The 24,727-nt window shown below is 54.8% G+C and overlaps 1 protein-coding gene across 2 annotated transcripts; it reads left to right on the plus strand.

The window, feature by feature from the left end:
• The first annotated feature begins 862 nt into the window (after nt 1–862).
• Nucleotides 863–23,413, plus strand: NOTCH4 (notch receptor 4). Of its 2 annotated transcripts, none has more exons than XM_046005789.1 (30): nt 863–1,040; nt 1,798–1,879; nt 2,079–2,371; nt 3,800–4,147; nt 4,223–4,345; nt 4,456–4,692; nt 4,806–4,961; nt 5,249–5,443; nt 6,870–6,983; nt 8,326–8,439; nt 8,526–8,648; nt 9,666–9,825; nt 10,625–10,770; nt 11,050–11,202; nt 11,423–11,540; nt 11,762–11,849; nt 12,214–12,364; nt 13,221–13,405; nt 15,768–16,020; nt 16,255–16,367; nt 17,152–17,675; nt 18,273–18,656; nt 18,766–18,941; nt 19,468–19,642; nt 19,786–19,858; nt 19,961–20,099; nt 20,630–20,925; nt 21,136–21,283; nt 21,793–21,890; nt 22,076–23,413. In XM_046005789.1, the coding sequence occupies exons 1-30, from the start codon at nt 983–985 to the stop codon at nt 22,787–22,789; spliced, it is 5,937 nt and encodes a 1,978-aa protein (XP_045861745.1). In that variant the 5' UTR covers nt 863–982; the 3' UTR covers nt 22,790–23,413. The 2 variants fall into 2 exon arrangements, with proteins under 2 accessions (XP_045861745.1, XP_045861744.1); XM_046005788.1 differs by having other exon boundaries at nt 19,423–19,642; nt 22,076–23,412.
• The last annotated feature ends 1,314 nt before the right edge of the window (nt 23,414–24,727 follow it).

Raw genomic sequence — 24,727 nt, forward strand, 5'->3', positions numbered from 1 at the left:
TTGGGTGGCTCAGTCAGTTGAGTGTATGACTCTTGATCTTGGCTCAGGTAATGATCTCAGAGTCGTGAGATTAAACCCCACATGGGGCTCCACACTCATCTCAGAGTCTTGCATATTCTCTCTCTCCCTTTCCCTCTGCCCCTACCCCCCCACACTCACTCTCTCTCAAAATAAATAAATAAAATCTTAAAAGAAAAAAATGGCATTCCTTGTATCCCAGGGATCTCTGTGGTAGAGGGAGGGAAGGGGAAGCTACCCAAATGTAGTGTTTGTTGCGGATAATCCAGACTGCAGATTTTAGTATAAACAACGTTCATTTATCGTTGATGATGTTCTTCCAATTTCTCTAACAAAGGCAGGCTAAGATTTCCCCCAGAACCAGCCCAGTATCTTGCCTATTCCCCAAAAGGAGAAAACTAAGTCCCCAGCAAGGGCCAAGGTAAGGACAAGAAAGTGCCTTGGGTTCCCTCCACCAAGGTTAGTGGTTTCAACTTATGGAAAGTTGCAGATTGTCCAAGCAGCACGGATATGGACCTGGAAGAGATGTCCCAGCACCTCAACACCTCTGTTTCCCGGTCCTGACCCTCCCAAGGCAAAGGGCAGCCACCTTGCCATTCTCATCTCTAGAAAGGGGAGACCACACAATAAGGTTCAGTCCCAGCACCACCCCCAGCCCAGTGTTCCCCTCCTATCACCTGCCCTCCAGCCACACAGTCCCACTACCCCCTCTCCCCAGGGGTTGTCAGGGACAGAATGCCCCTCCCTCATCCTCCTTAATGTTCCTCCCCCTCCCCCTCCCATCACTAGGGTGTCCAGGACATTGTGTGACTCAGGAAACAGCTCAGACGCGAGGCTTGCAGCAGGCAGAGGAGGAGGAAGGGGCCGTGGGAGCAGAGGAGGTGGCTCCGGCCACAGTGAGGGCTCTCAGGGTCCTTGCCTCAGAGGGCGGCAAGGGGCTCAGGGTCTGGGCTGGTGCTCTGGAATGCAGCCGCCTTCACTGCTGCTGCTGTTGCTGTGTCACTCAGTCGTCAAGACCAGAGGTGAGGCATGGGGCAGGGGAAGTGAGGGGACCCATCTTCCTTAAGAGGCAGAGGGCTAAGCCCCGTGCTTTGAGGGGACACTGAATGGAGGAGAGTTTCACACAGGGAGGGAGGACTCTGCCCCGGAGTTGCAGAAGTCACAGAGATGGTGACTATCAAGGGAATGGGTGGGAAGGTGCCTGCCCCCAGGGAAAACCTAGCTGGCCTTGGAGCTGGGAGACAGCAGGCCCTCACAATCGCATTTAGGAGGTGAAGAGGGGAAAAAAACGGACCACCTGCTAAGGGGAGGCTGCGACAAGAAAGCAGGAGATGGAGACACGGGAAGGTCAAGGGCTGACCAAGTCCCTTTCCCGGTCCAGCTGTCCCCACCCCCTGGATGGCTCAATACTGGGCCCTTCCGGGAGGAAATCCCTTCAACGTCTCAGCCATTCACCTTCCTGGAGTCCCTTGGGCCCCCCTCCTGAGCCTGCTGTCCTGCTTCCCAGGGATGGAGCCTGAGGCTGGACTTGGGAGGCTGGAGAATAAACAGGAAAGGGGGCGGGATTAAGAGCTGAAAGAATCTAGAGGCCTGGGGTTGGGAGGGGCAGGGCGGGAGGGGCTGGGGCAGGAGCACCATGTGGGGACCAGGAACGGAGCGGATGGTGGTCGCGGGCACTTGTGTGGAGCTGGCACAGGTAGGTCCCTCCAAAGCAGCGGGAGGAGGAAACAGGGAGCACAAATCTCCCCAGTCCCAAGCCATCCTCATCTCCATCCCTAGTGCTGCAGTGTGGGGACTCCCCAGAGCCCTGTGCCAACGGAGGCACCTGCCTGAACCTATCTCAGGGACAAGGGACCTGCCAGTGAGTGTGCCTCCTTGGGAGAGGGAAACTGGGGGTGGGGTGGGGGGCACGGCGCAGAGTGGAGGGAGGGCTGGGAAGGAAGGAGAAAGGGAGGTGGTGAAGGCTCTGAAGGGAAAGGAAAGCAAAGGAGGGAGGTGGCAGAGAAGGCAAAGAGGGCCCAGTGACATGAGTCTTCTTCTCTCCCCCCGTCCCCACTCAGATGTGCCCCTGGCTTCCTGGGTGAGACCTGCCAGTTTCCTGATCCCTGCCTCGATGCCCAGCTCTGCCAGAATGGGGGCAGCTGCCAAGCCCTGCTTCCCACCCTCCCAGGCTCCCACAGTCTTCCCTCTCCCTTGGCCCCCAGCTTCTCCTGCACCTGTCTCTCTGGCTTCACTGGCCAGAGGTGCCAGGCCCAACTCAAGGACCCCTGTTCTTCCTTCTGTTCCAAAATGGGCCGCTGCCACATCCAGGCCTCAGGCCGCCCACAGTGCTTCTGCCTGCCTGGATGGACAGGTGAGCACTGCAGGAGTGAGGGAGAGGGGACAGGCAGGAGCAGGGACTGGGAAAGATAGAATGGGAGTCTGAGCGACAGGGAGCCCTTCTGAAGACAGAGCCTGTGAGAATCAAGAAGCTACTCTTGCTGACCGTTTACCAGACACTGACCTTCACCAGCCCAGCGGTACCAATGGTTAAAATGTTGAAATATTTCCAAACCAGTCAGTGAATGGCTACTGCCATAGCCCTCTTAGTGTACCACCCTAACCCTTCTCCTGGCCCCTCCACCCAGCAGCTAGAGGGTTCTTGCCCAGCACAAGGTGGGGGAAAGGGGAACCTCCAGGATTCTGCCTGATGGACATCTGAATGGCCTCTCTTCTGAGAAGTGGGAGCCCGTGATAGCGCCTGGAAAAATATGCTGGTGGAAGGGATCTGGCCCAGAGAGAGGAATGGACGTCCATCCTGGGGAGAGGGGTGCAGCCCTGGGATAAGGTGAGGGACCCCGGGGGGCAGGGTGTGCTAGCCTGAGGAAGCAGTCGGAAGTGCAGAACAGCGGAGAGCCCCTGGAGAGGAAGACCCCTCTGACCTACGAGGATGGAGGGGACTGGATGACTGGACAGGGCAGTGGAGGCCACAGGGGTAGGAAAGTGCACTGTGAGAGGTGGACTAGAAACCAGGCTTCTCACACTTGGCCACGCTCAGCCCCTAAACATCCCAGAGAGGCTGATTTAGTGGGTCAGGAGTGGGTCCAGGCATGGAGATTTTTTAACTGCCCAGGTAATTCTGAGGAATTGGGGGTGAGAGGCCAGGCTGTGTGACAAGCACCATCAGTGTTAACTTGCCAGGCCCACGCTCCAAGCAGGGGCTCTGGGCAGCCGTTCTCAGCCCAACCACCAAGGAAGCATGTGCCTTGAACTAGCTCTCTGTGTCCTTGGTTGTCTACTGATGTCCACATACAGTTGTTGAGAAGAGGACGGGGGCCATGCTCAGGAGGGGCTGACTTAGCTCAGTGCCACCCACCCCCTGGCCATTGCCCCTGCGCCAGCGGCTGAGGGGGGCGTCTCCTTATCATCTGGAACACTGTGCCCACCCAAAGATTAGGGAATCCAGAGGAGAGAGGCCAGAGAACTGCCCGAGGGCACACAGCCAGCGGGGAGGCGGTGGGGGCAGAAAATGCTAAGTCTCCTGGGAGTTCTCACCTCCCCACCAAGGAAAGGTGACCCAGTTTCTCAGGCAGGGCCAATCGGCCATACTCCCACCAACAACTACATGTCATATTTTCCAGAATGGCAAGGGGTGGTGGAGCAGGGCAAAGCGGCTATGGGAGGAAAGGGAAAGAAACATGAAAATCAGCCACAGAGAGAAGCCAGCCTGAGAGCTGCGTTCTCTCAGATGAGCTGGGATTTGTGTAGTGCTACCGACAGCCCTCTCTGTCCTCTGGCTCAGGTGAGCAGTGTCAGCTTCAGGACTTCTGCTCGGCCAACCCCTGCATCAACGGAGGGGTGTGTCTGGCCACACACCCCCAGATCCAGTGTCTCTGCCCACCCGGCTTCGAGGGCCATGCCTGCCAACATGATATCAACGAGTGTTTCCTGGACCCGGGACCCTGCCCCAAGGGCAGTTCCTGCCATAACACGCTGGGATCTTTCTGGTGTCTCTGCCCCACTGGGCAAGAGGATCCACACTGTGACCTTCAGCCAGGACCCTGCCCCTCTAGCGGCTGTTCCAATGGGGGCACCTGTCAGCTGTTTCCAGGGAGAGACTCTACCTTCCATCTCTGCCTCTGCCCCCAAGGTGTGTCCTAACCCGCAGCCCCTCTCCCTGAGTAAGGAGCGCACCTTCCCTCAGCTAATCTCATGACCCTGTCAGGTTTTACAGGCCCAGGCTGTGAGGAGAACCGAGATGACTGTGCTAGCCACCAGTGTCAGAATGGGGGCACTTGCCAGGATGGACTGGGCACCTACAGCTGCCTCTGCCCAGAGGCCTGGACAGGTGAGTCATGTAAACCAAGTTCACGGCACTGCGACCCCGGTGGTCAGCCCCTGGCCTCTTCGCAGGGCTCCCAGCCCCAGCTTTTGTCCCCTTCCCACCCGACCCTGCAGGTTGGGATTGTTCTGAAGATGTGGACGAATGTGAAGCTCCTGGTCCCCCTCGCTGCAGAAATGGGGGTACCTGCCAGAACTCGGCTGGCAGCTTCCACTGCGTGTGTGTGAGCGGCTGGGGAGGCACAGGCTGTGAAGAGAACCTAGATGACTGTATTGCTGCCACCTGTGCCCCAGGATCCACCTGCATTGACCGCGTGGGCTCCTTCTCCTGCCTCTGCCCACCCGGACGCACAGGTGTGACAGCGGGCCCAGGGAGGGGGCGGTAGAGACGGCAAGTGAGAGGCACAAAAGGGCAGCTGGGGGCTTTGAGCGGCCCCGGAGAGCCTCACAGCCACCCTGCCCTCCAGGACTCCTGTGCCACATGGAGGACATGTGCCTGAGCCAGCCGTGCCACGGGGAAGCCCAGTGCAGCACCAATCCCCTGACAGGCTCCACACTCTGCCTCTGTCAGCCCGGCTACTCAGGGCCCACCTGCCATCAGGATCTGGATGAGTGTCAGATGGGTAAGGCACCCCCGCCCACATCAGATCCTCTCTGAGCCTCCAAGCAGCCTCTGCAAATTGTGAAAAATACAATCATCTCTTTTTTCCTGATTTTGCCCAGATTTGGCATCTCTTCCCTACATAGTCTTCTCACCAATGCTCAGCCCTCCAGACCCCATTTAGTCCTTCTGAGCCTTAAAGACACTGGCTCTTTCCCTAAACAGGCCCTCATGCCTTCTCTGGCAGTCTGGCCTCCTTGCCCTTCCATCCCAGGCCCCTGCAGATTCCTGACTCTTCTCTCCTCCCAGCCCAGCAAGGCCCCAGTCCCTGCGAACACGGCGGCTCTTGCCTCAACACCCCTGGCTCCTTTGACTGCCTCTGTCCCCCTGGCTACACGGGCTCCCGCTGCGAGGCTGATCACAACGAGTGCCTGTCCCAGCCCTGCCATCCCGGCAGCACCTGCCTGGACCTGCTCGCCACCTTCCACTGTCTCTGCCCACCAGGTACAAGATGCATGGGGTCTTGGGTAGAGGATCAGGGGACTAATTCTGAACCCCCAGGCATGACTCCTGCAGAATACAAATGGCCCCAGGCCAGCTAGACTCAGTTACCAACGAATGCTTCTCATCTCCCCACCCCAGATAAAAGCTCTGGGATACCTGAGGCTTCTAGGAGAAGGGCTGCCACAGATGATAGCGAACTTATACACCACTCAAGTCTGGGCGAGGGGAGAGCATTCATTTCATAGTCATTGTAAAGTGCACAGCCTGGTCCACTGTACACAGAAGCTGCTCAAGAAAGAGCAGAACAGCAGCCTCTGCTCATGCTAACTCAGAATTTTCCTCCTAATCGCAGAAACTCTCCCTTGTAGAGGCCCTTTAAATACCAAAGGGCCTGTGTGCTTGGATTTGGTACAACAGAAAAAAAAAGTGCCACAGGGCTGTACCTACCTGCAAGCTAGTTCTGAGGGGGAGAAAATTCTCCCCAGGGACATAGAGCCAATACCAGGAAGCTGAATGAAACCAGAAAAATACTAGCTTACTTCATGCCAGGAACCACCTGAGCATCTTTCACGCCTTTTGTCATCTTTGCAACAATCCTATGAGGTCAGTATTGTTGCTGTGCCCATTTTATAAATGAAGACACTGAGGCACAGAGAGGTTACACTTAACCTCTAATTGTTGTCCAGCTAATAAGTGGCAGGGCTGGGATTCAAACTCAGGGCTTCTGTAGATTTAACCACTACACAAAACAGCCTTTCTCAGTGGAGCAGCATCCAAGGTCAAAAGCGGAGAAAACCGTCCAGGAGTCCAAGGGACAGGGATAGATGCCGAGGATCTTCAGAAGCAGACTCCCCAGGCAAGAAGTGGGAGGCAGCTGAGGACTGGAGGCCCATCCAGTTTCAGTTCAGGGTGAGACTGTGGATACCAGGAGAAACGCAAAGATACAGGACAAATATGGGACCAACAAACTCCCCAAATGCCCTTCAAATGCCCACCTTGGGGATTCCTGGTCTCCCTGGCACAGAGGCCCACTTGGGTAGAACAAGAGGCTTGATGCACCTCTAAGTAGATGTCCATTTGTCTCACTTGTACCTTGAGAACCTCCAGGCTCATTAGTCCAGCCGGATGAGCCCACCTTCTGTGCAAAGAGTGGCCCCAATAGGTAACTTCTTGCTGCCCCCACAGGTCCCAGCAGGTGCCCCGCTCCCTGAGCTTTCTCATCTGGAGGGGGCAGAGCTACACAGCAGAGCAGCAGGACCGCAGGCTCATCTCCCCAGCCCGCAGGCAGAGCATACTCTGGGAGGGGCTGCCTGATGGGGACACATGCTGGTTCTAGAACCCGGGCCTTCTGGGCAGAAGGGGTGAGCCACCCAGGTGGGGCTGACCTGGCTGAGCCTCATCCCGCACCACACCTCCATGTCCTCAGGCTTAGAAGGGCAGCTCTGTGAGGTAGAGACAGACGAGTGTGCCTCTGCTCCGTGCCTGAACCAGGCCAACTGCCACGACCTGCTCAACGGCTTCCGGTGTGAATGCCTGCCCGGTGAGTGCCGATCCCACTCCAGCCCTCTGCCCCACCCTGAACCACAGTGCAGGCCCTGCGATCACCCCAAGCCTCTTGAAGCTCACTCTGGCCTGGCCAAGGAGGCCCCCATTTCTCCAGCTCCTCTGCCCCCCAAACTCTCTTTCACGTTCCCCAGGTCTTCCCTGTATACTCACCCATCTTCATCTCTGTCCTGCCAAATCACCCAAACTACCCTTTCTAGCCCTCCTCCAGAGTCCTCCGTGTGCTCTCCCTGCTTGTGGGGATCCGGGGCTGGTCCTGGCACCGCTCACCCTGGACGCAGGGAACATTGCCCTCTTCCAGCTTCGTCAGACCGCTCTGTTCCCTACTCTGATGACGATGGATGTTTTGAATATTTACTCCAGGCCAGGCACTTGGCTGTGTACTTTTCAGACATTCCTCATTTAATCCTTTCAATGACACCATGAGGTATGTTCCATTATTCCCCTTTTACAGAGGAGGAAACCTGAACCTAGAGAGTTCAAGTAGCTTGCCTAAAGTCACACAGATAGCGGGTGGCTGAGCATCATTCCCTTGTCATCTCCACATGCCCAGGTGTCTTCTCTGGGAAGCCCTCCAGGTTCACCTTTCCTGGTGAGGGGAAGGGTCAGGACTTGCATTTATGCTTTTCACACAATGTATTTTTAGCCTTGATACAAATATCCAGTTATGGCTTATTTATATGAAGAATGAACTTACCAAGTTACTCTCTGTTATGTTCTCAAACTCAAATCAGTATTTGAGAAGCCCCCAAATTGGTGCCTCGTTATATAATGAAACATGTAGACGAACCCCCAGACCAAGCTGTCTGAGACAAGAACCTTTCCATTGCCATTTGTAGCAATGTTATTTCTATATATGTAAAAAGAAGACTCTAAGTATTAACTCTAAATTTCTTTTTTTTTTCTTCTTAAAGATTTTATTTATTTATTTGACAGACAGAGATCACAAGTAGGCAGAGAGGCAGGCAGAGAGAGAGAGGAAGGGAAGCAGGCTCCCCGCTGAGCAGGGAGCCCGATGCGGGGCTCGATCCCAGGACCCTAGGATCATGACCTGAGCCGAAGGCAGAGGCTTTAATCCACTGAGCCACCCAGGCGCCACCTAAATTTCTTATTTAAATCCATGAAATCATACCTGTACAGCTCAGTCAGAAATATTTGTAACAAACTGCCTAGTGAATCTAGAGAAAATCACTAAAAGGGAAGGAAGGAAGGAAGGAAAGAAGGGAGGGAGGAAGGAGGAAGGAAGGGAGGGAGGGAAAGAAAAGAAAAGCATAAGACAACCTTTGCCATCTCTCCACACTCACTCCTTGCCCCACTAGGATTCACTGGGTCCCGGTGTGAGGAGGACATCAATGAGTGTGGGAGCTCTCCCTGTGCCAATGGGGGGCAGTGCCAGGACCAGCCCGGATCCTTCCATTGCGAGTGTCTCCCAGGTAAACCAGGGCTCAAACACTGGAGGGGAGAGTGGGGCAAAGGACAGACTTCTGGGCAGGTTCCTTACCCTCCTGCTGTGCCACAGGCTTTGAAGGTCCACGCTGTGAGGCAGAGGTGGACGAGTGCCTGAGTGGCCCATGCCCCGCTGGGACCAGCTGCGTGGATCTCCCCGGAGCCTTCTTTTGCCTCTGCCCCTCTGGCTTCACAGGTCAGCCAGGAAGGCATTAGAAAGGACTGGCAGGGGGCGCCTGGGTGGCTCAGTGGGTTAGGCCTCTGCCTTCGGCTCAGGTCATGGTCTCAGGGTCCTGGGATCGAGCCCCATGTCAGGCTCTCTGCTCAGCAGAGAGCCTGCTTCCTCCTCTCTCTCTCTCTCTGCCTGCCTCTCTGCCTACTTGTGATCTCTGTCTCTCAAATAAATAAATAAATAATCTTTTAAAAAAAAAAAAAAGAAAGGACTGGCAGGAGAGCTGAGCCCATTTGGGGTGGGGCAGAGGTCACAACTGGGCATTCAAGGGCTGGGATGTGAAAAGAGAAAGAGATGGGGAGCCCTTGGAGTTATTCCATGCGCAACCTGCACAACTGCACAACCTGGGGCTGATAGCAGGTGTCATCCTTAGGGCACATGCTGGGCCCAATTATGAATCATGTGTGATTAGGGTTCCACAGGAAGCCATTCATTGGTTTATTTAGCAAAAACATATTAAGTGTCTCCTCTGCCAGACACAGACACAAGCGCGATAAGAGAGTTGCTCTCCTCAACTGGCTTTAAATCTAGAGCAGAGAGACCAAGAAGTTTTGTTGGTTAGGGCCCAAAGGTGCTCTGGGAGAGGACTGCACAGGATTCTATAGGAGCACAAAGGACCAGCCAACCAGACTAGAGTTAAGAGGGCTTCATGGAGGAGGTGATGGCTGAGCCGAATTTTGAAGAATGAGTAGGAGTTTGTCATGATAGAGTGCTTGCATATTTTAGCTGCAGGTAACTGCATGTACAAAGGTGCATGCAAAGGAGGGAAAACTGAGGAGCTCAGCAGTTATAGGAAAATCGTGTCACGCAGGGCCCTGTGTGTCATTCTGAAGAAGTTAGACTGTATCCTGAAACAACAGGGAGCCACTGATGGACAGCTTCATGGGGTGTGAGCAAGTCATAAGTTGTAAGAAGTGGCTTTGGCCCCATCGAGGACATGGAGGGACTCTGTTTTCTCCCTGACCCATCTCCCCACTGCAGGTCATGTCTGTGAGGTTCCCCTGTGTGTCCCCAACCTGTGCCAGTCCACAAGAAAGTGCCAGGATCGGGAGGACAAGGCCCACTGCCTGTGCCCCGACGGGAGTCCCGGCTGTGCCCCCATTGAGGACAACTGCACCTGCCACCATGGGCACTGCCACAGGTAATCTTCCAGGCCTCCCTGCGCCATCCCCCTGTCCTCAGCGAGGGCAGAGCACAGCCAGTGAGCAGGGAGCCTGCGGGAAATGACCGAGAGAGAAGAGGAAGGAGATGGCAAAGTGCTGAGCTCATTGCCAATTTGAGGGCACGACTAGTGAGTGATGTTCCATGGGGGCAGAGGTCATAAATCATGGGGGGAACCAAAGGCTAGGGGGTCGGAGCAGAAAGAAAAGCATTAGATCCCAGGGCCAATTCATCATACATTACACAAATACTGAGCATCTACTATGTGTGGGTACTTTTCTAGGGACTGGGGAAACCGCACAGAACAAAAGAGATAATGTGTCTGTTCTATTTTTTTTTTTTAAGATTTTTATTTATTTATTTGACAGAGAGAGAGAGCACAAGCAGAGAGCAGCAGAGGGAGAGGGAGAAGCAGGCTTCCTAACCCTGAGCTGCTGAGCAGGCTCCTAGGCAGGGAACCCGATGCGGGGTTCGATCTCAGAACCCTGGGATTATGACCCAAGCGGAAGGCGATGCTTAACCGACTGAGCCACCCAGGCGCCCCAACACTTCTGCTCTCATGGAGCTTTCCATCTAATAAGGAAAGAGAGACTATAAACAGTTATAGGAGAAATGTATAGTATGGAAGGGGGACAATGCTGAGAGCAGAGCCACTGAAGAAAGGGGCCAGAGTCTCAGGACAAAAAAAAGAAGAGGTCCTAGGGGTTTGACCGTTGAGGGAGGGGATGAAGTGAAAAACACCAGAAGAAGAAAACCCTCCCTTTTCTTTCCATGACCAGATCCTCGTGTGTGTGTGACGTGGGCTGGACAGGACCAGAATGTGAAGCAGAGCTAGGGGGCTGCATGTCCATGCCATGTGCCCATGGGGGGACCTGTCAGCCCCAGCCCTCTGGCTACAACTGTACCTGCCCCCCAGGCTACACAGGTGAGGCCCTCCCTAAGCCACAGACATTCTGGGCTGGCCACCCTCTAATCAAGGGCAAGGCCAGTAAAGACATGTCCCAAGACCTGGGTCTGGGTCACCACCCAGGAGAACGGGGCATGGGCTGCAGGGAACACAGGTGATGTGCAAGAGGCAGTAAGAAAAGACAAAGGTTGGATGGGAGAAAATAGGGATGGAGATGAGGAAAAGGAAGGGGAGGGGAGTGGAGGAAGACAAGAGAGAAGAGGATTCCCTTTCTCAGACCCCACTCACTTCCCTCAGGGCCTACCTGCAGTGAGGAGGTGACAGCTTGTCATTCAGGGCCCTGCCTCAATGGTGGCTCCTGTAGCCCCAGGCCCGGGGGCTATTCCTGCACCTGCCCTCTGAGCCACACTGGGCCGCATTGCCAGACCAGCACTGACCACTGTGCCTCTGGTGAGTGCCCACCGCATCCTCCAGCTGGGCCACAAGAGGATGGAGGAACCGGTCAGGGTGGGTGTGTTCCATATGAAAACAAATTAACTGGGTGCCATGATGGGGTGCTGTTTTGATGGGGACAGGAGGGAGAGCGTGTGTATCCTGTGTGTGGTGTGACTAAGGCCACAGGCCAGGTTACAGGCAAGGAACCCAAACCCTCACAGCCTCCTCTCTCCAGCTCCGTGCCTCAATGGGGGTACCTGTGTGAACAGGCCCGGCACCTTCTCCTGCCTCTGTGCTGTGGGCTTCCAGGGTCCACATTGTGAGGAAAGGACCAGTCCCAGCTGCGCAGACAAGTGAGCAAAGACCCCCAAGAGGAAGGGAGGGGGCCCCCTCAGCCTTCCCACCCTTCCTCTCCATCTCCTCTGGGGCTCCAGGCTGCCTCACATTCCATATCGCAGATCCTTTCACTCTGCTTCCCTTTCTGGTTCCCCATCTCACCGTCACGTCCCACACTCCCTCCCCTTTGATTACCCGGACTTCCTCCCACTGTGTCCTGTGTCCGTCCTGTTCCCAGCCCCTGTAGGAACAGGGCAACCTGCCAAGATGGCCCCCAGGGTCCCCACTGCCTCTGCTCCCCTGGCTACACAGGAGGCAGCTGCCAGGTGAGTGGTGCTGAGCCACATTGCTGAGGGTGGTGGCTGGAGGGCTCTGGTGGAAGGGTCTCTGGGACTAGAAGACAGAGCAGGGAGCTGGGGAGAGGCATCCACAGGAAAGGGGGTCTGGAATCTGGGAGTGGAGTGAGGTTTGCATGGAATAGAAAGAATGAAAGGATTTCTGATGCCAGGGATGCTCTGGGATGTGGGTATCAGAGGAAACCAGGGTGGGAGGGGGGCTATCACCGGGCCCCAGACCATCCAGGAGAGAGAGAGTTTGAGAAGTAAGGATTTTGAGGAGCTAGCTGAAAACCTTCTCTGGGTCTAAACACATGATATTCTGTCCTGACTCATGCTCCCTCCCAAACCTCAGACTCTGATAGACTTATGTGCCCAGAAGCCCTGTCCACACAATTCCCACTGCCTCCAGACTGGGTCCTCCTTCCAGTGCTTGTGTCTCCAAGGATGGACCGGCCCTCTCTGCAACCTGCCACTGTCCTGTCAGAAGGCCGCTCTGAGCCAAGGTACTGACCCAAGGACCAAGGGGGAGCAGATGAAGAGGGTAAGGGTGTCCCCCTCTACCTGATCCCTGATGGCATCCACATACAACATTTGTCCAAAACAACCAACTGAGAGTCAAAGTAACACAGACCAAACACTATTACTGATGCTACAACTCCGCCCTTGGGGCAGCCTACCACCACTCAGCTTCTATCCCCATGCTCAACACAACTCAACCTGTTGAGCCAGCCTGTCCAGCCAACAAGACTCCAGCTTAACACAACCCCTGGGACATAGCTCACTGCGAAGCAACCCAACTCTGTCATTACCGATCATAGCTCACCTAGAGTGGACCACATTCACTTCACTCAACTCAACGGCTGCTTCCCACTCTCTTGGATGTTACGTCAACCCCCTTGTAAAAGAACACACCCCTCATTCAAATGAAGCTTACTATGAGCAGAACTCAAACAGGAGCCTTCTGTGGGCTTAAAGGATGGGAATCACAGTGAGGGAACATCAGAGGATGCAAATTCAGGGGACAGACTTAGCCCATTAGTTAACCTCCCTCCCAAAGTTTCCTTTGAGTTCTTTCTTCCTTGAGACTTGTTTTAAACTAAGAATACAGTTGCTTATAATGATCTAAAAAGCTTAACAGGAGGTATCTCTCCCCATTCTGGCACAACAGGCAGGAGGGGGATCTTGATGTTATAACCTTTTCAGCACCAGAAGTTACTGATTCCTCAGGCTCCAAGTGGCCTCCCCCCCACCCCAGGAACGTCAGTGATCCCCAAGAGCCTCTCTGCTCTAGGTCTGGGGCCCCTGAGAAACTTCCCACCCCACTTAGCTACATCCATCCCTGTTTGCCTCTCTCCTCAGGCACAGAAGTGTCTTCCCTGTGCCAGAATGGAGGCGTCTGCCTCGACAGAGGCTCCTCCTACTTCTGCCGCTGCCCTCCCGGATTCCAAGGCAGCATATGCCAGGACAGGGTGGACCCATGTGAGTCCAGGCCCTGCCAGCATGGGGCCACCTGCATAGCCCAGCCCAGCGGCTATCTCTGCCAGGTGAGCAGGCCTAGAGGAGAATGGGGAGGGGAGACAAGGGTGGGCTGCACGTGGGGAAAGCCACTGGGCAGGGCACTAATGCATTCATCTGCTTTTCCTTTCTTTACCCCACACAGCCAACCTACCCCCAAATCATGTCCTTTTGCCTCCTAAATCTTTATCAACTCTGGCCTTCCTCCTTCACCCTCTGTCCCGCTGCCTCCGTCCAGGCCTCTGCTGCAGGCTACGAGGGCACCTGGAGCTCCTTGTCCCTGCCCTAGAGGCTCAGCCTTTACTCCACCACCAGGTGCTCTGTTGAAAATGTTAAGCTGGCTGTCACTCCCCCACTTAAACCCCTTCAGTGGCTGCCCACCTCTTCGACAGTGAAGTCTGAGGCCCTGGTGACCGGCCTGCCTCCTGGGTCTCATCTCACCCCACCCCCACCCTCCTGCTCTCTGCTCCAGCAGCTGCTGGCTTCCCTGCACACCCCGTTTACTGGCTCTTCCATGCTCTTCCCCACCCCTCTTCCACTGATGGTGCCCAAGAGGTGCCTTCCTCAGAAAATTTCCCTAACTTCTCTCCAGACTGGGTTTGGGCCTCTCTTTGGTGGTTCCAGTCACTGAGCAGCAGAGGCAAAGCTGGGATTCAAGTCGGAGCAGCCTGATGATGTACTCCGAACTCCCAGCTTTAGGGGCGCCTGGGTGACTCAGTCGGTTAGGCATCTGACTCTTGATTTCAGCACAGGTCATGATCTCAGAGTCATAAAATCCAGCCCTGCATTGGGCTCCAGGCTGGGTGTGGAACCTGCCTAAGATTCTCTCCCTCTCCTTCTGTCACACACACACACACACACACACACACACACACACACACACACCAAAAAAAAAAAAAAAAATAGAGGGGAACCTGGGTGGCTCAGTCGTTAGGTATCTGCCTTCAGGCTTAGGTCATGGTCTCAGGGTCCTGGGATCAAGCCCTGCATCGGGCTCCCTGCTTGGCAGAGGGTCTGTTCCTCCCTCTCCCACTCCCCCTGCTTGTGTTCCCTCTCTCGCTGTGTCATCTCTGTCAAATAAATAGATAAAGTCTTTAAAAAAAAAAAAAAAAAAGAACCCTGACTTTGAATAAAAGACATGATGTAGATCCCCTAAACATTTTCTTTGACTTTTTTATTTAATTTTTTATTATGAACATTTTCAAACACACTTGAAAGCAATGTACTAATTAGTAGTGAACAGCCCTGCCCCCATGACTCAGCTTTACGTCCCCTTTCCTGAGACTCCTTCCCTCAGACATCCCCAAAACACCCCACTCACTTGCTTCTCTCAACCCTCTGGCCACTCCCCAGATTCTCTTTAACTCCTTCTTTCTCCACCTTTCGGAAGCCTTACGTGCTCTCCTTGCTCTTGCAAGAACTCAGCCCATGGTACAGAACCTCATCAATGACCCTGCTCCCACTAGCAGAATGGCATGAAACAAGCCCCAAATGCTTAAGGGCACTGGTTAGGACATCACAGACTCGCACTGAAGCCCAGCTCTGCCACCAGTTAGTAGTGTGACGTGTGCAAGTCACTCAGCATTTCCAGGAATCAGTTGCCTTTTCTGTAAAGTGAGAATCAAATGAGATAACACATCTGCAGGGTTTGGGGGAGAGTTTTGTGAGGTTATGTATAGAAACCATGTAATAAATGCTGTCTCTCTCCTCTGGTTGAATGAGAACTTCACAGAAGTGGGGAGGAGTTCTAATTCTCTTCACATTCCTAGTGCCTAAAACAATGCCTGGCACAAAGTCGGCACTCAGTAAATGCTTACAAATTAATCAACAAAGGGGCGCCTGGGTGGCTGAGTCATTAAGCGTTAATTAAGCGTCTACCTTCAACCCAGGTCACGATCCCAGGTTCCTGGGATTGAGCCCTGCACTGGACTCCCTGCTTGCCCTGGAGGGGGTGGGGGGGGGGTAGGGGGCCAGGTATGGGGGCTGCTTCTCCATCCCCCACTCCCTCTGCTTGTGTTCCCTCTCTGGCTGTTTCTGTCAAACAAAGAAATAAAATCTTTTTTAAAAAAATGATAAAGCATGACAGAGCCTGGTGGAGGTGTGGTGGGGGAAGGAGGTCTTACCAAAAATGGACCTATTGTTTAGTGGCAATGGATCCTAAGATGCTTTGGGACTGCTGGAGGGGCTAAGTTGCAAGCCACTGAACAACGGTGTGTCATGGAGTTGAGACAGAAGGGCTGGGCTACATAGGGCTGTGATTGACGGTGAACTGAATGATGCTTTGAACTGGAAGGTGGGGAGAAGGCTGGGCAGACGATCTTGAGCTGCGTCCCCTGTAGCGCTGGGATGGGCAGGATGACTGCTTCCCTGTCTGACCCTCTTTGCCCACAGTGTGCCCCAGGCTACAGTGGACAGAACTGCTCGAAGGAATCCAACGCTTGTCAATCCCAGCCCTGTCACAACCATGGGACCTGCACCCCCAAAGCTGGAGGCTTCTACTGCACCTGCCCTCCAGGCTTTGTGGGGCTGCGCTGTGAGGGGGACGTAGACGAGTGTCTGGACCGGCCCTGCCACCCCACAGGCACAGCAGCCTGCCACTCTCTGGCCAATGCCTTCTACTGCCAGTGTCTGCCTGGATACACGGGTGAGGCCTGGGAGGGTATGTGCAGGCACACCTGGGGCACAGCTGAGCTCCCAATCCCCACCCACAAGGCAATCTAGTCATTGTGTCCATCCCCCTGCCTCCACACCACACCCTAGAGACTATGCCCAGGATTCCCCTGCCTGAGCAGGTAGGGCTGGGTTTATTCCCAGGAATGAGCTAGGGAAGAGGCAGTGACAGAAGTAGGGTGTGACATCTGATCCCACCCCATCACAGGCCAGTGGTGTGAAGTGGAGACAGACCCCTGTCAGAGCCAGCCCTGCTCCCATGGAGGGTCCTGTGAGACTATAGTAGGACCACCCCTGGGTTTCACCTGCCACTGCCCCCAGGTGAGTGACCACAAAGCTGTCTTCTCTGTTGCCCCCAACGCTGATGCAAGGTGAGAATGCCTGAACTGGGATCCTAGAGGGGAGCCCAGGGAACACTAGAGGTATATTACTGGTGAAAGCTAGCCCATGTTACAGTGGTAAGTGATTCAGAACCAGTTCAGGGGGAAAGGCAGGATCAGGTGGTAGAAAATTCTGAATGGAATTTTCAGAAATCACAGGCACTGCCTAAGACAAGACCCCAAAGTCAAGCTGGGTAAGACCTTGGATAAGTTCCTTTACCTGTGTGTGTGTGTGTGTGTGTGTGTGTTTATGGACTTCAGATGCATGAAATCAGGTTAATCGTAAGCCTTGGTTCATGATACACTAACATCATTGATTTGTGCACGGCTTTCTTTGTATTCTTATAACGTAACACCCATAAACCGATAAATGATAACTCACATGTGCTTATGTCTTCCTCGATCCCATTCCCCTTCCAGAGAAGGAAAAGTATATAACCCTATGTACAAGGATGAAGATATTGATTACTGCCACTCTCTAGGTGGTTAGTCTCCTAGGTTGTTGCACACAGCTGTGGTTCATCCATTTTCAGCACTGTGCAATATGTCATTGTGTGAAAGTACCATGGACAATGGTTTCAACATCTATAAAATGAACTTGATGTTCTCTGAGGCCCCTTCCAGATATGAGACTATAAGACCCACTGAGAGTCTGCTTGTCGGTGGGGGGTGGGTTGAAAGAATATTAAAAGCCCCCCCCCCCAATATCTCTCTCCTCTCCACAGGGTTTTGAGGGCCCCACCTGCAGCCACAGAGCCCCCTCCTGTGGCCTTCATCATTGTCACCACGGTGGCCTGTGTCTGCCCTCCCCCAAGCCTGGCTTCCCACCCCGCTGTGCCTGCCTCAGTGGCTATGGGGGCCCTGACTGCCTGACCCCTCCGGCTCCTCGTGGCTGTGGCCCTCCTTCTCCATGCCTACACAATGGCAGTTGCTCAGAGATCCCTGGACTCGGAGCCCCAGGCTTCCGATGCTCCTGCCCTCCCAGCTCCCCGGGGCCCCGGTGTCAGAGGCCTGGAGCAAAGGGATGCGAGGGCAGAGGTGGAGATGGGGCCTGTGACGCTGGCTGCAGCGGCCCTGGAGGAAATTGGGATGGCGGAGACTGCTCTCTGGGGGTCCCGGACCCCTGGAAGGGCTGTCCGTCCCACTCCCGGTGTTGGCTTCTCTTCCGGGATGGGCAGTGCCACCCGCAGTGTGACTCTGCTGAGTGTTTGTTTGATGGCTACGACTGTGAGACTCCTCCGGCCTGCACGTGAGCCTGAAACCCTGACTTGGGGGTGAGGTGTGGGGGAGGGCAGAGTGAGGCAGGAGGAAGGACATAGATGCCTCTGGGTTGCAGTGTGACTACAGCCTCAAGCTCCGGGGAGTTTCCACCCTAATAACAGTTGCTAAGTAGGGGGTAGAAGACACTGGGCTCCAGCCCAGGGGAGTAGGGCAGCATCAATATTTAACATGGGGACCGGGAAGGAGGGCACTGCCTCTGTCTGGCCTCCTCTCAGAGTTGTGGGACCTCTGGCCTCAAGCCTCTTTCTCTATGCCCCGTTGCCATGAAGTATCTACCCTAGCAACCAGCACCCCTGAGAGAAAAGGGCCTCAGACTCTCCTTCAGGGAGACAGGAGAGCTTGGGAGGGTAGGGAGAGGGGACAGTCTTAGGAGACCAGGGTGTAAAAGACATTAGAGGGTCTGGACTACCTGCCACCCAGGACCTAACTAAGCCCATTGCTCCAGAGCTCTCCCCACTTAGCAATCAGTACCCTAGAGGCAGTGGAATATCAGGCATCTCTCTGGAATGAAAAAGGGGGTCGGGTTTCTTTGGGGATCCTGAGTCCCCCTCTCCTCACCCCACAGTCCAGCCTATGACCAGTACTGCCACGATCACTTCCACAATGGGCACTGCGAGAAAGGCTGCAACACTGCAGAATGTGGCTGGGATGGAGGTGACTGCAGGCCTAAAGATGGGGATTCAGAATGGGGGCCCTCCCTGGCCCTGCTGGTGGTGCTGAGCCCCCCAGCCCTGGACCAGCAGCTGCTTGCCCTGGCCCGGGTGCTATCCCTGACTCTGAGAGTGGGGCTCTGGGTAAGGAAGGATAGTGATGGCAAGGACATGGTGTACCCCTATCCTGGGCCCCAGGCCGAAGAGGAGCTGGGAGGAACCCCGGATATCTCCCATCAGGAGAGAGCAACCCTTCACACACAGCCTGTGGGCAAGGAGACAGACTCTCTCAGCACTGGGTAAGAAGGCGGGGCCGGGGTGGCAGTGTGCCAGACACCAGCTTTTTAGTGGGTGGAGGGAAGGGAGCCAGTGACCAACACAGGGGTCTCTGGGGCACCTCCCCTACAGGTTTGTGGTGGTGATGGGTGTGGATTTGTCCCGCTGTGGCCCTGACCACCCTGCATCCCGCTGTCCCTGGGATCCTGGGCTCCTGCTCCGCTTCCTCGCCGCCATGGCAGCAGTGGGGGCCCTGGAGCACCTGCTGCCGGGCCCCCTACTGGCTGCCCATCCTCGTGCTGGCACAGGTAGGTGACCCCCTCATCTCCCCTGACATGCTCCCGACCCACTTCCAGCAATGGAGGCCAAATGACACAGGATTGCAGGGTCCACAGATGGTAGGTGGAGAGCCTGACCCTTCTGAACCTCTCATTCTCTAACTGGATCTCCTCATGGCCCCTTTGCTCTTCAGTCTCCTTTCTCATTTCCCTAAGTACTTTATCCTAACCTTTATCATCTGGTCAATCATCCCTCTGTCAAACAGCTAACAGTACAGGAAAGAATCATAGCCCATACAGCACTTACTACAGGCCAGGCCTTGCTCTAAGGGCTTTATAGTATCAACTCATTTAATCCTCCCAAAACCACCATGAGGCAGGTACTATTATGATTCCCGCTTTGTGAGAGGAAACTGATGAAAGATGTTACTGCACTTGCCCAGAGGTCTCACGGTTAGTACCCAGCCTCACGAGAAATGGTCTCTTTTTGTGACCGTCTCTCCCCCACCAGCACCACCCACCAACCAGCTTCCCTGGCCTGTGCTGTGTTCACCAGTGGCCGGGCTGCTTCTCCTGGCCCTTGGGGCTCTTCTGGTCCTTCAGCTCATCCGGAGGCGGCGCCGAGAGCATGGGGCCCTCTGGCTGCCCCCTGGCTTCATTCGAAGGCCTCGAACTCAGCCAGCTCACCGCAGACGCCGGCCTCCCCTGGGTGAAGACAGCATTGGCCTCAAGTAAGAGTGAGGAGGAAAGGGGCTCACGGAGGTGACCCTTTCCTGTGGAGACATTTATGATCAGAATTTGATGACGGGGTGGGGGGAGGCTGCTGGAAGTCCTGGGGACCCTGAAGGTCCTCTACCCAAACACCCCCTTCCAGGGCACTGAAGCCAGAGGCAGAAGTTGATGAGGATGGAGTTGTGATGTGCTCAGGCCCCGAGGAAGGAGAGGAGGTGGGCCACGTGATAGTACTGGGGCAGGAATGGTCGGAGGTAATGGCAGAGCTGAAGGGAATAGTCAGCCTTCCTTCACTGATCCTTGTTCTGATCCCCAAGGCTGAAGAAACGGCCTCACCCTCCAAGTGCCAGCTCTGGCCTCCGAGCAGTGACTGTCAGGAGCTCCCCCAGTCAGCCATGCTGACTCCTCCCCAGGAATCAGAGATGGATGTCCCTGATGTGGACACACGTGGACCTGGTATGTGAGTCAACCCAGACCAAGAAAAGGAAAACTCCTGTTGACTCTTTTAGAATCAGAAAGCCTTTTGATATTAGAACTGAGAAAACTAACTTTAGAGTTAGTGCCTTAGAATAGTGATTCTTAAAGTGTGGTCCCGGAACAGAAGAATCAGGCATCATCAGGGCAATTGTTAGAAATACGAATTCTCAGGCTCCACTTCAGAGCTACTGACTCAGAAATCTGAGATACTAGGGACTGTGTATTTTAACCAGCCCTCCAGGTAAGTCTGATCCAGACTCAAGTTTGATAACCACTGCCTGGAATGTCTAAGAATTAAGGCACACCGGCTCCTTTTACAAATAAGGAAACTGAAGCACAGAAAAAAAGTTAAAAAGTCATTTGACTAAAGACACACAAAATCAAGAGTCAGAGCTGGGCTTCCTGACACCTCAGGCTATGATTCTCCCTGAAACGCCATGTTCTCCTCCTCCCCCAGTCACGTCCTTTTGACTGACTTGTCTCCCGTTCTTCATGTCTCCCACCCACAGACGGGGTAACACCCCTGATGTCGGCAGTTTGCTGTGGGGAAGTGGAGTCCAGGACCTTCCAGGGGGCATGGTTGGGAAGCCCTGAGCCCTGGGAACCCCTGTTAGGTGGAGGGGCCTGTCCCCAGGCTCACACTGTGGGCACTGGGGAGACGCCCCTGCACCTGGCTGCCCGATTCTCCCGGCCAACTGCTGCCCGCCGCCTCCTTGAGGCTGGAGCCAACCCCAACCAACCAGACCGAGCAGGGCGCACCCCTCTGCATACTGCTGTGGCTGCTGATGCTCGGGAGGTTTGCCAGGTCAGTGCACACTGGGGTCGCTAAAGGGAACAAGGGGCAAGGCAAAATCATCCCCTAGGGTGTGGCAGAGAGGAAGGTGATGTGAGATTGGGGGTCTGAAAGAGAAACAACAGGTGGCCAAATATGGATTGGGAGCTGGTTAAGAGTGTGAGGGGCCTGAGGGAGCAGTCCAGGACATACAGGAGTCACTGGCCCTCTCTGGACCCCCAGCTCCTGCTCCGCAGCAGACAGACTGCAGTGGATGCACGGACAGAGGATGGGACCACAGCCCTGATGCTGGCCGCCAGGCTGGCGGTGGAGGACCTGGTTGAAGAACTGATTGCTGCCCAAGCAGATGTGGGGGCCAGAGATAAATGGGGTACGGATCTGGAGAGGTTGGTGTTGTGCTGTGGAGAAGTGGCACAGATGGAGTGTGAGATAAGATGCAAAAAAAGGAAGCAGCAGAGAGCCCAACTGCAGAGGGGGGATCCCCTCCCACCTAGCCCTCAGGGTGGTAAATCTCAGGTGCGGCGTCAGTATGGAATTCTACCCCTGCCATCCTCAACAACATACCCACACTGCCCTAGGCCACTGGAAACTAGGCTGAGGAAGGAGTGTCTGTGAGAAGGGGAAGAGGTCCAGTGGGGGTAGGTCTCCCGGCCCCAACTAGCCCAGAACAATGCCCCATTGTCCCTCCCACGCGCCGGTGACGTTAAGAGAAGCAGGGCTTCCTGCCGGCCGGCGGTCACCCGGGTAACGCTTCCGCCTTTGAGGTAACCCCCGCGGGCCCAAATAAGTCCTTCCCCCAAAACCAGAATCCGTGGGAAACAGGAACCCAGGCGTCTGTTTCCCAGCCTCGGAGTAACAACCACCCACGTCGTCCCCTAGGAAAAACCGCGCTGCACTGGGCCGCCGCCGTGAACAACGCCCGGGCCGCCCGCTCCCTTCTCCAGGCCGGAGCCGACAAAGACGCCCAGGACAGCAGGGTTAGACCAGGAGCGGGCTCTACTAAAACAAAGCAAAACAGGGCGTGGGAGAGGCGGAAAGCGCGGGAACGCCACCCGACCTGAAGGGGGTTAGAGCCGGTGCCCAAGTGGGTGGAGTCCGGAAGGACCACTCTGTGGGCGTGGCCCTCCCTGACCTCGCCCCCTGGCGATTTCCTCTGGCACAGGAGCAGACGCCGCTGTTCCTCGCGGCCCGAGAAGGGGCGGTAGAAGTGGCCCAGCTGCTGCTTGGACTGGGAGCGGCCCGAGGACTGCGGGACCAGGCTGGGCTAGCGCCCGGGGACATCGCCCGACAGCGCAATCACTGGGATCTGCTGACGCTGCTGGAGGGGGCGGGGTCACTGGAGGCGCGTCACAAAACCACGCCGGGCCGCGGGGCGAGCCCCTTCCCCCGCTCGCGGACAGCGTCCGGCAGCCTGCCCCCGCGCGGGGGCGGGGCTCCGTCGCGCTGCCGTACTCTGTCGGCCGGGGCCAGCCCGCACGGGGGCGGAGCGTATCTGCAGGCCCAGACTTTGTCCGTAGAATGGGCGGCACGCGGGGGCGGAGCCTACTCGCATTGCCAGGGTCTTTCGAAAGGAGGAGCTGGAGGAGGCCTGCGCCCCGGAGCCCGTAGGTTTTCTGCGGGCATGCGCGCGCCTCGGCCCAACCCCGCAATAGTGCAAGGAAGATCCGGGGTCGCTTCCGGAAGCGGGGGTGGGTCCTCGGCTGATGACTGGCCCTGTGATTGGGTGACCCTAGGGCCCTGCGGCCCCACCTCCAACACTCCCATTCCGCCTCCTTGTCTTACGCCGTCTCCGGAGCGGGCATCCCCTCAAGTTGCCTGGGGTCCCCCAACCCACCAAGTAATAGCTTTAAGCGCGGAAGGCGAGGGTCAAAAGTAGGACGCTACATGGCAGGGACGGATTCTAAAAATGGGCACCCATTCTGGGACAGTCTGGAAAGACTCCAGATTTTAAGATCCCGGAGCCCCAAAAGTGAGGGGTCATGAGTATGCTGTCCTTCCCCAGATGAGTGTATGCCCACTCTGTCTCCCACGTGGAGAAGCTGCAGCCCTGGAAAAAGGGTTTGGGATGCTGGAATGACGAGGGCCTAGCCCTTCTCCCAGGGCATAAGGGTGAGGGGCTACCCAAGGGTAGAGTGGAACTAGGGATGTACCTCTAAACTGGAACCAGTAACTGCAGACATAGAAGATGTAAGATGTTCTTTCCTGTATATTGTATCCAAAGGAAGCCTCTTATCACCCATCACACCCACCACCCACAAATGGCTGACGTATTTATTGAGTGCCCACTATGTGCCAGGCACTGTGTAGGTGCTGAAGTGGGGGGCCAAGGCCACTCCAGCTGATGATTCCTTGCACTCTCACCACTTCCCTCAACAATCCATTGCGGGGATGAAGCGCCATTCTTCTCACCTCTATCTCTACTTAAGAACCTTCAATCTGTCACCCCATAATAAAGCTTATTTGAAATGTTAACCCTTTTTTTGGAAGAGTTGAGTGGGATGGGAAAAAATATTAAATGACTGCATAATGTTTTCAGAATGTTTTACCCTAAGATCAAAGTCATCCCTTTGGATGGAGGCTTTTAGTACAGTTTAAGAGCAAGAATAAGTAGATTTGGGGGTACTATGTTAATTTAGAGTATCATCTGAAAGCAGGAATCTCTCATAGCCCAGGGAGAAACCAGACACACACACACAAAACCATGCATATCCTTTGCCCTCTTCCAAGGGCATTTAGTTACTCCTAAAGCCTCAAGTTGGAGAGAGCACCTCAAACATTATCCACCTTTCAGGAACATGGTTACACCTCTTTAATGGTGATGGGCCTGAGACATGGAAGCATGAGGCATTTTGAAAGCTAATAGTAGGGTGCCTGGCTGGTTCAGTCATTAAGCAAGTGCCTTCAGCTCGGGTCATGATCCTACGGTCCTGGGATCAATTGAGCCCCTGCCCCTCCTCCCTGCTATTCTGCTTCCTCCTCAGCGGGAAGCCTGCTTCTCCCTCTCCCACTCCCCATGTTTGTGTTTCCTTGCTCGCTGTATCTCTCTGTCAAATAACAAAAAGATATTTTTTTAAAAAGCTAATAGTGACTACCATTTATTGAGCATTCACTATATGCCAAATACTTTTATCACATTTAATCCTCACATCAATTCTACAAGGCAGGTGCTATTAAACCTCCATTTTACTCTTTGGGAAACTGAGGCACAGAGCTTTTATTTGCCCAAGATCGCAAGGCATTAAGTGGTAGAACCCGATCTCATCACATTTCATGCTCTAAGCCACTTAACTGTAAACATAATATGGCAGGTTGCCTTTTAGAGGTTCTAAAATATCTCTACCCTGCTCCTACCCTGGTGCCAAGCAGCCTGACCAGCACCGAGACCATGCCAGGGAGATGGTTGTCTCCCTTTTCCATTTCTGTATCCTTCATTCATGACTAGAGGAAAGTTATCCCAGACCCTCATCTCACATTTGGTACGTATCTTGTAATCTGAATAGACTGTAAGCACCTGGAGGGCAGGGATAACTATTCAACGCATATTTATCAAATAGGTACTGTGGTGTTGAAGTCACTCCTAGAGGTACATGTATATGTTTGAGGACCCAACATCCCTGGGCCTGAGTCCTCTGCTTCCCAGTGGAACCATGCCCCTCCCAGTCCCCATAAGTCTTTGGGAAGCTGGGACACAGGGGAGGGTCAAAGCCTATCTCGGGGTCCTCTTAGGAAAGGGGCCTGGGCGCAGGAGGGGGTTCTGAGGAGTAAAACCACTTCCTGTGTAGCTAGTTCCTGTGTTGACAGAAAGAGCTGAAGG

Source organism: Meles meles, chromosome 5 (assembly GCF_922984935.1).
Source record: "Meles meles chromosome 5, mMelMel3.1 paternal haplotype, whole genome shotgun sequence".
Classification (NCBI taxonomy): domain Eukaryota; kingdom Metazoa; phylum Chordata; class Mammalia; order Carnivora; family Mustelidae; genus Meles; species Meles meles.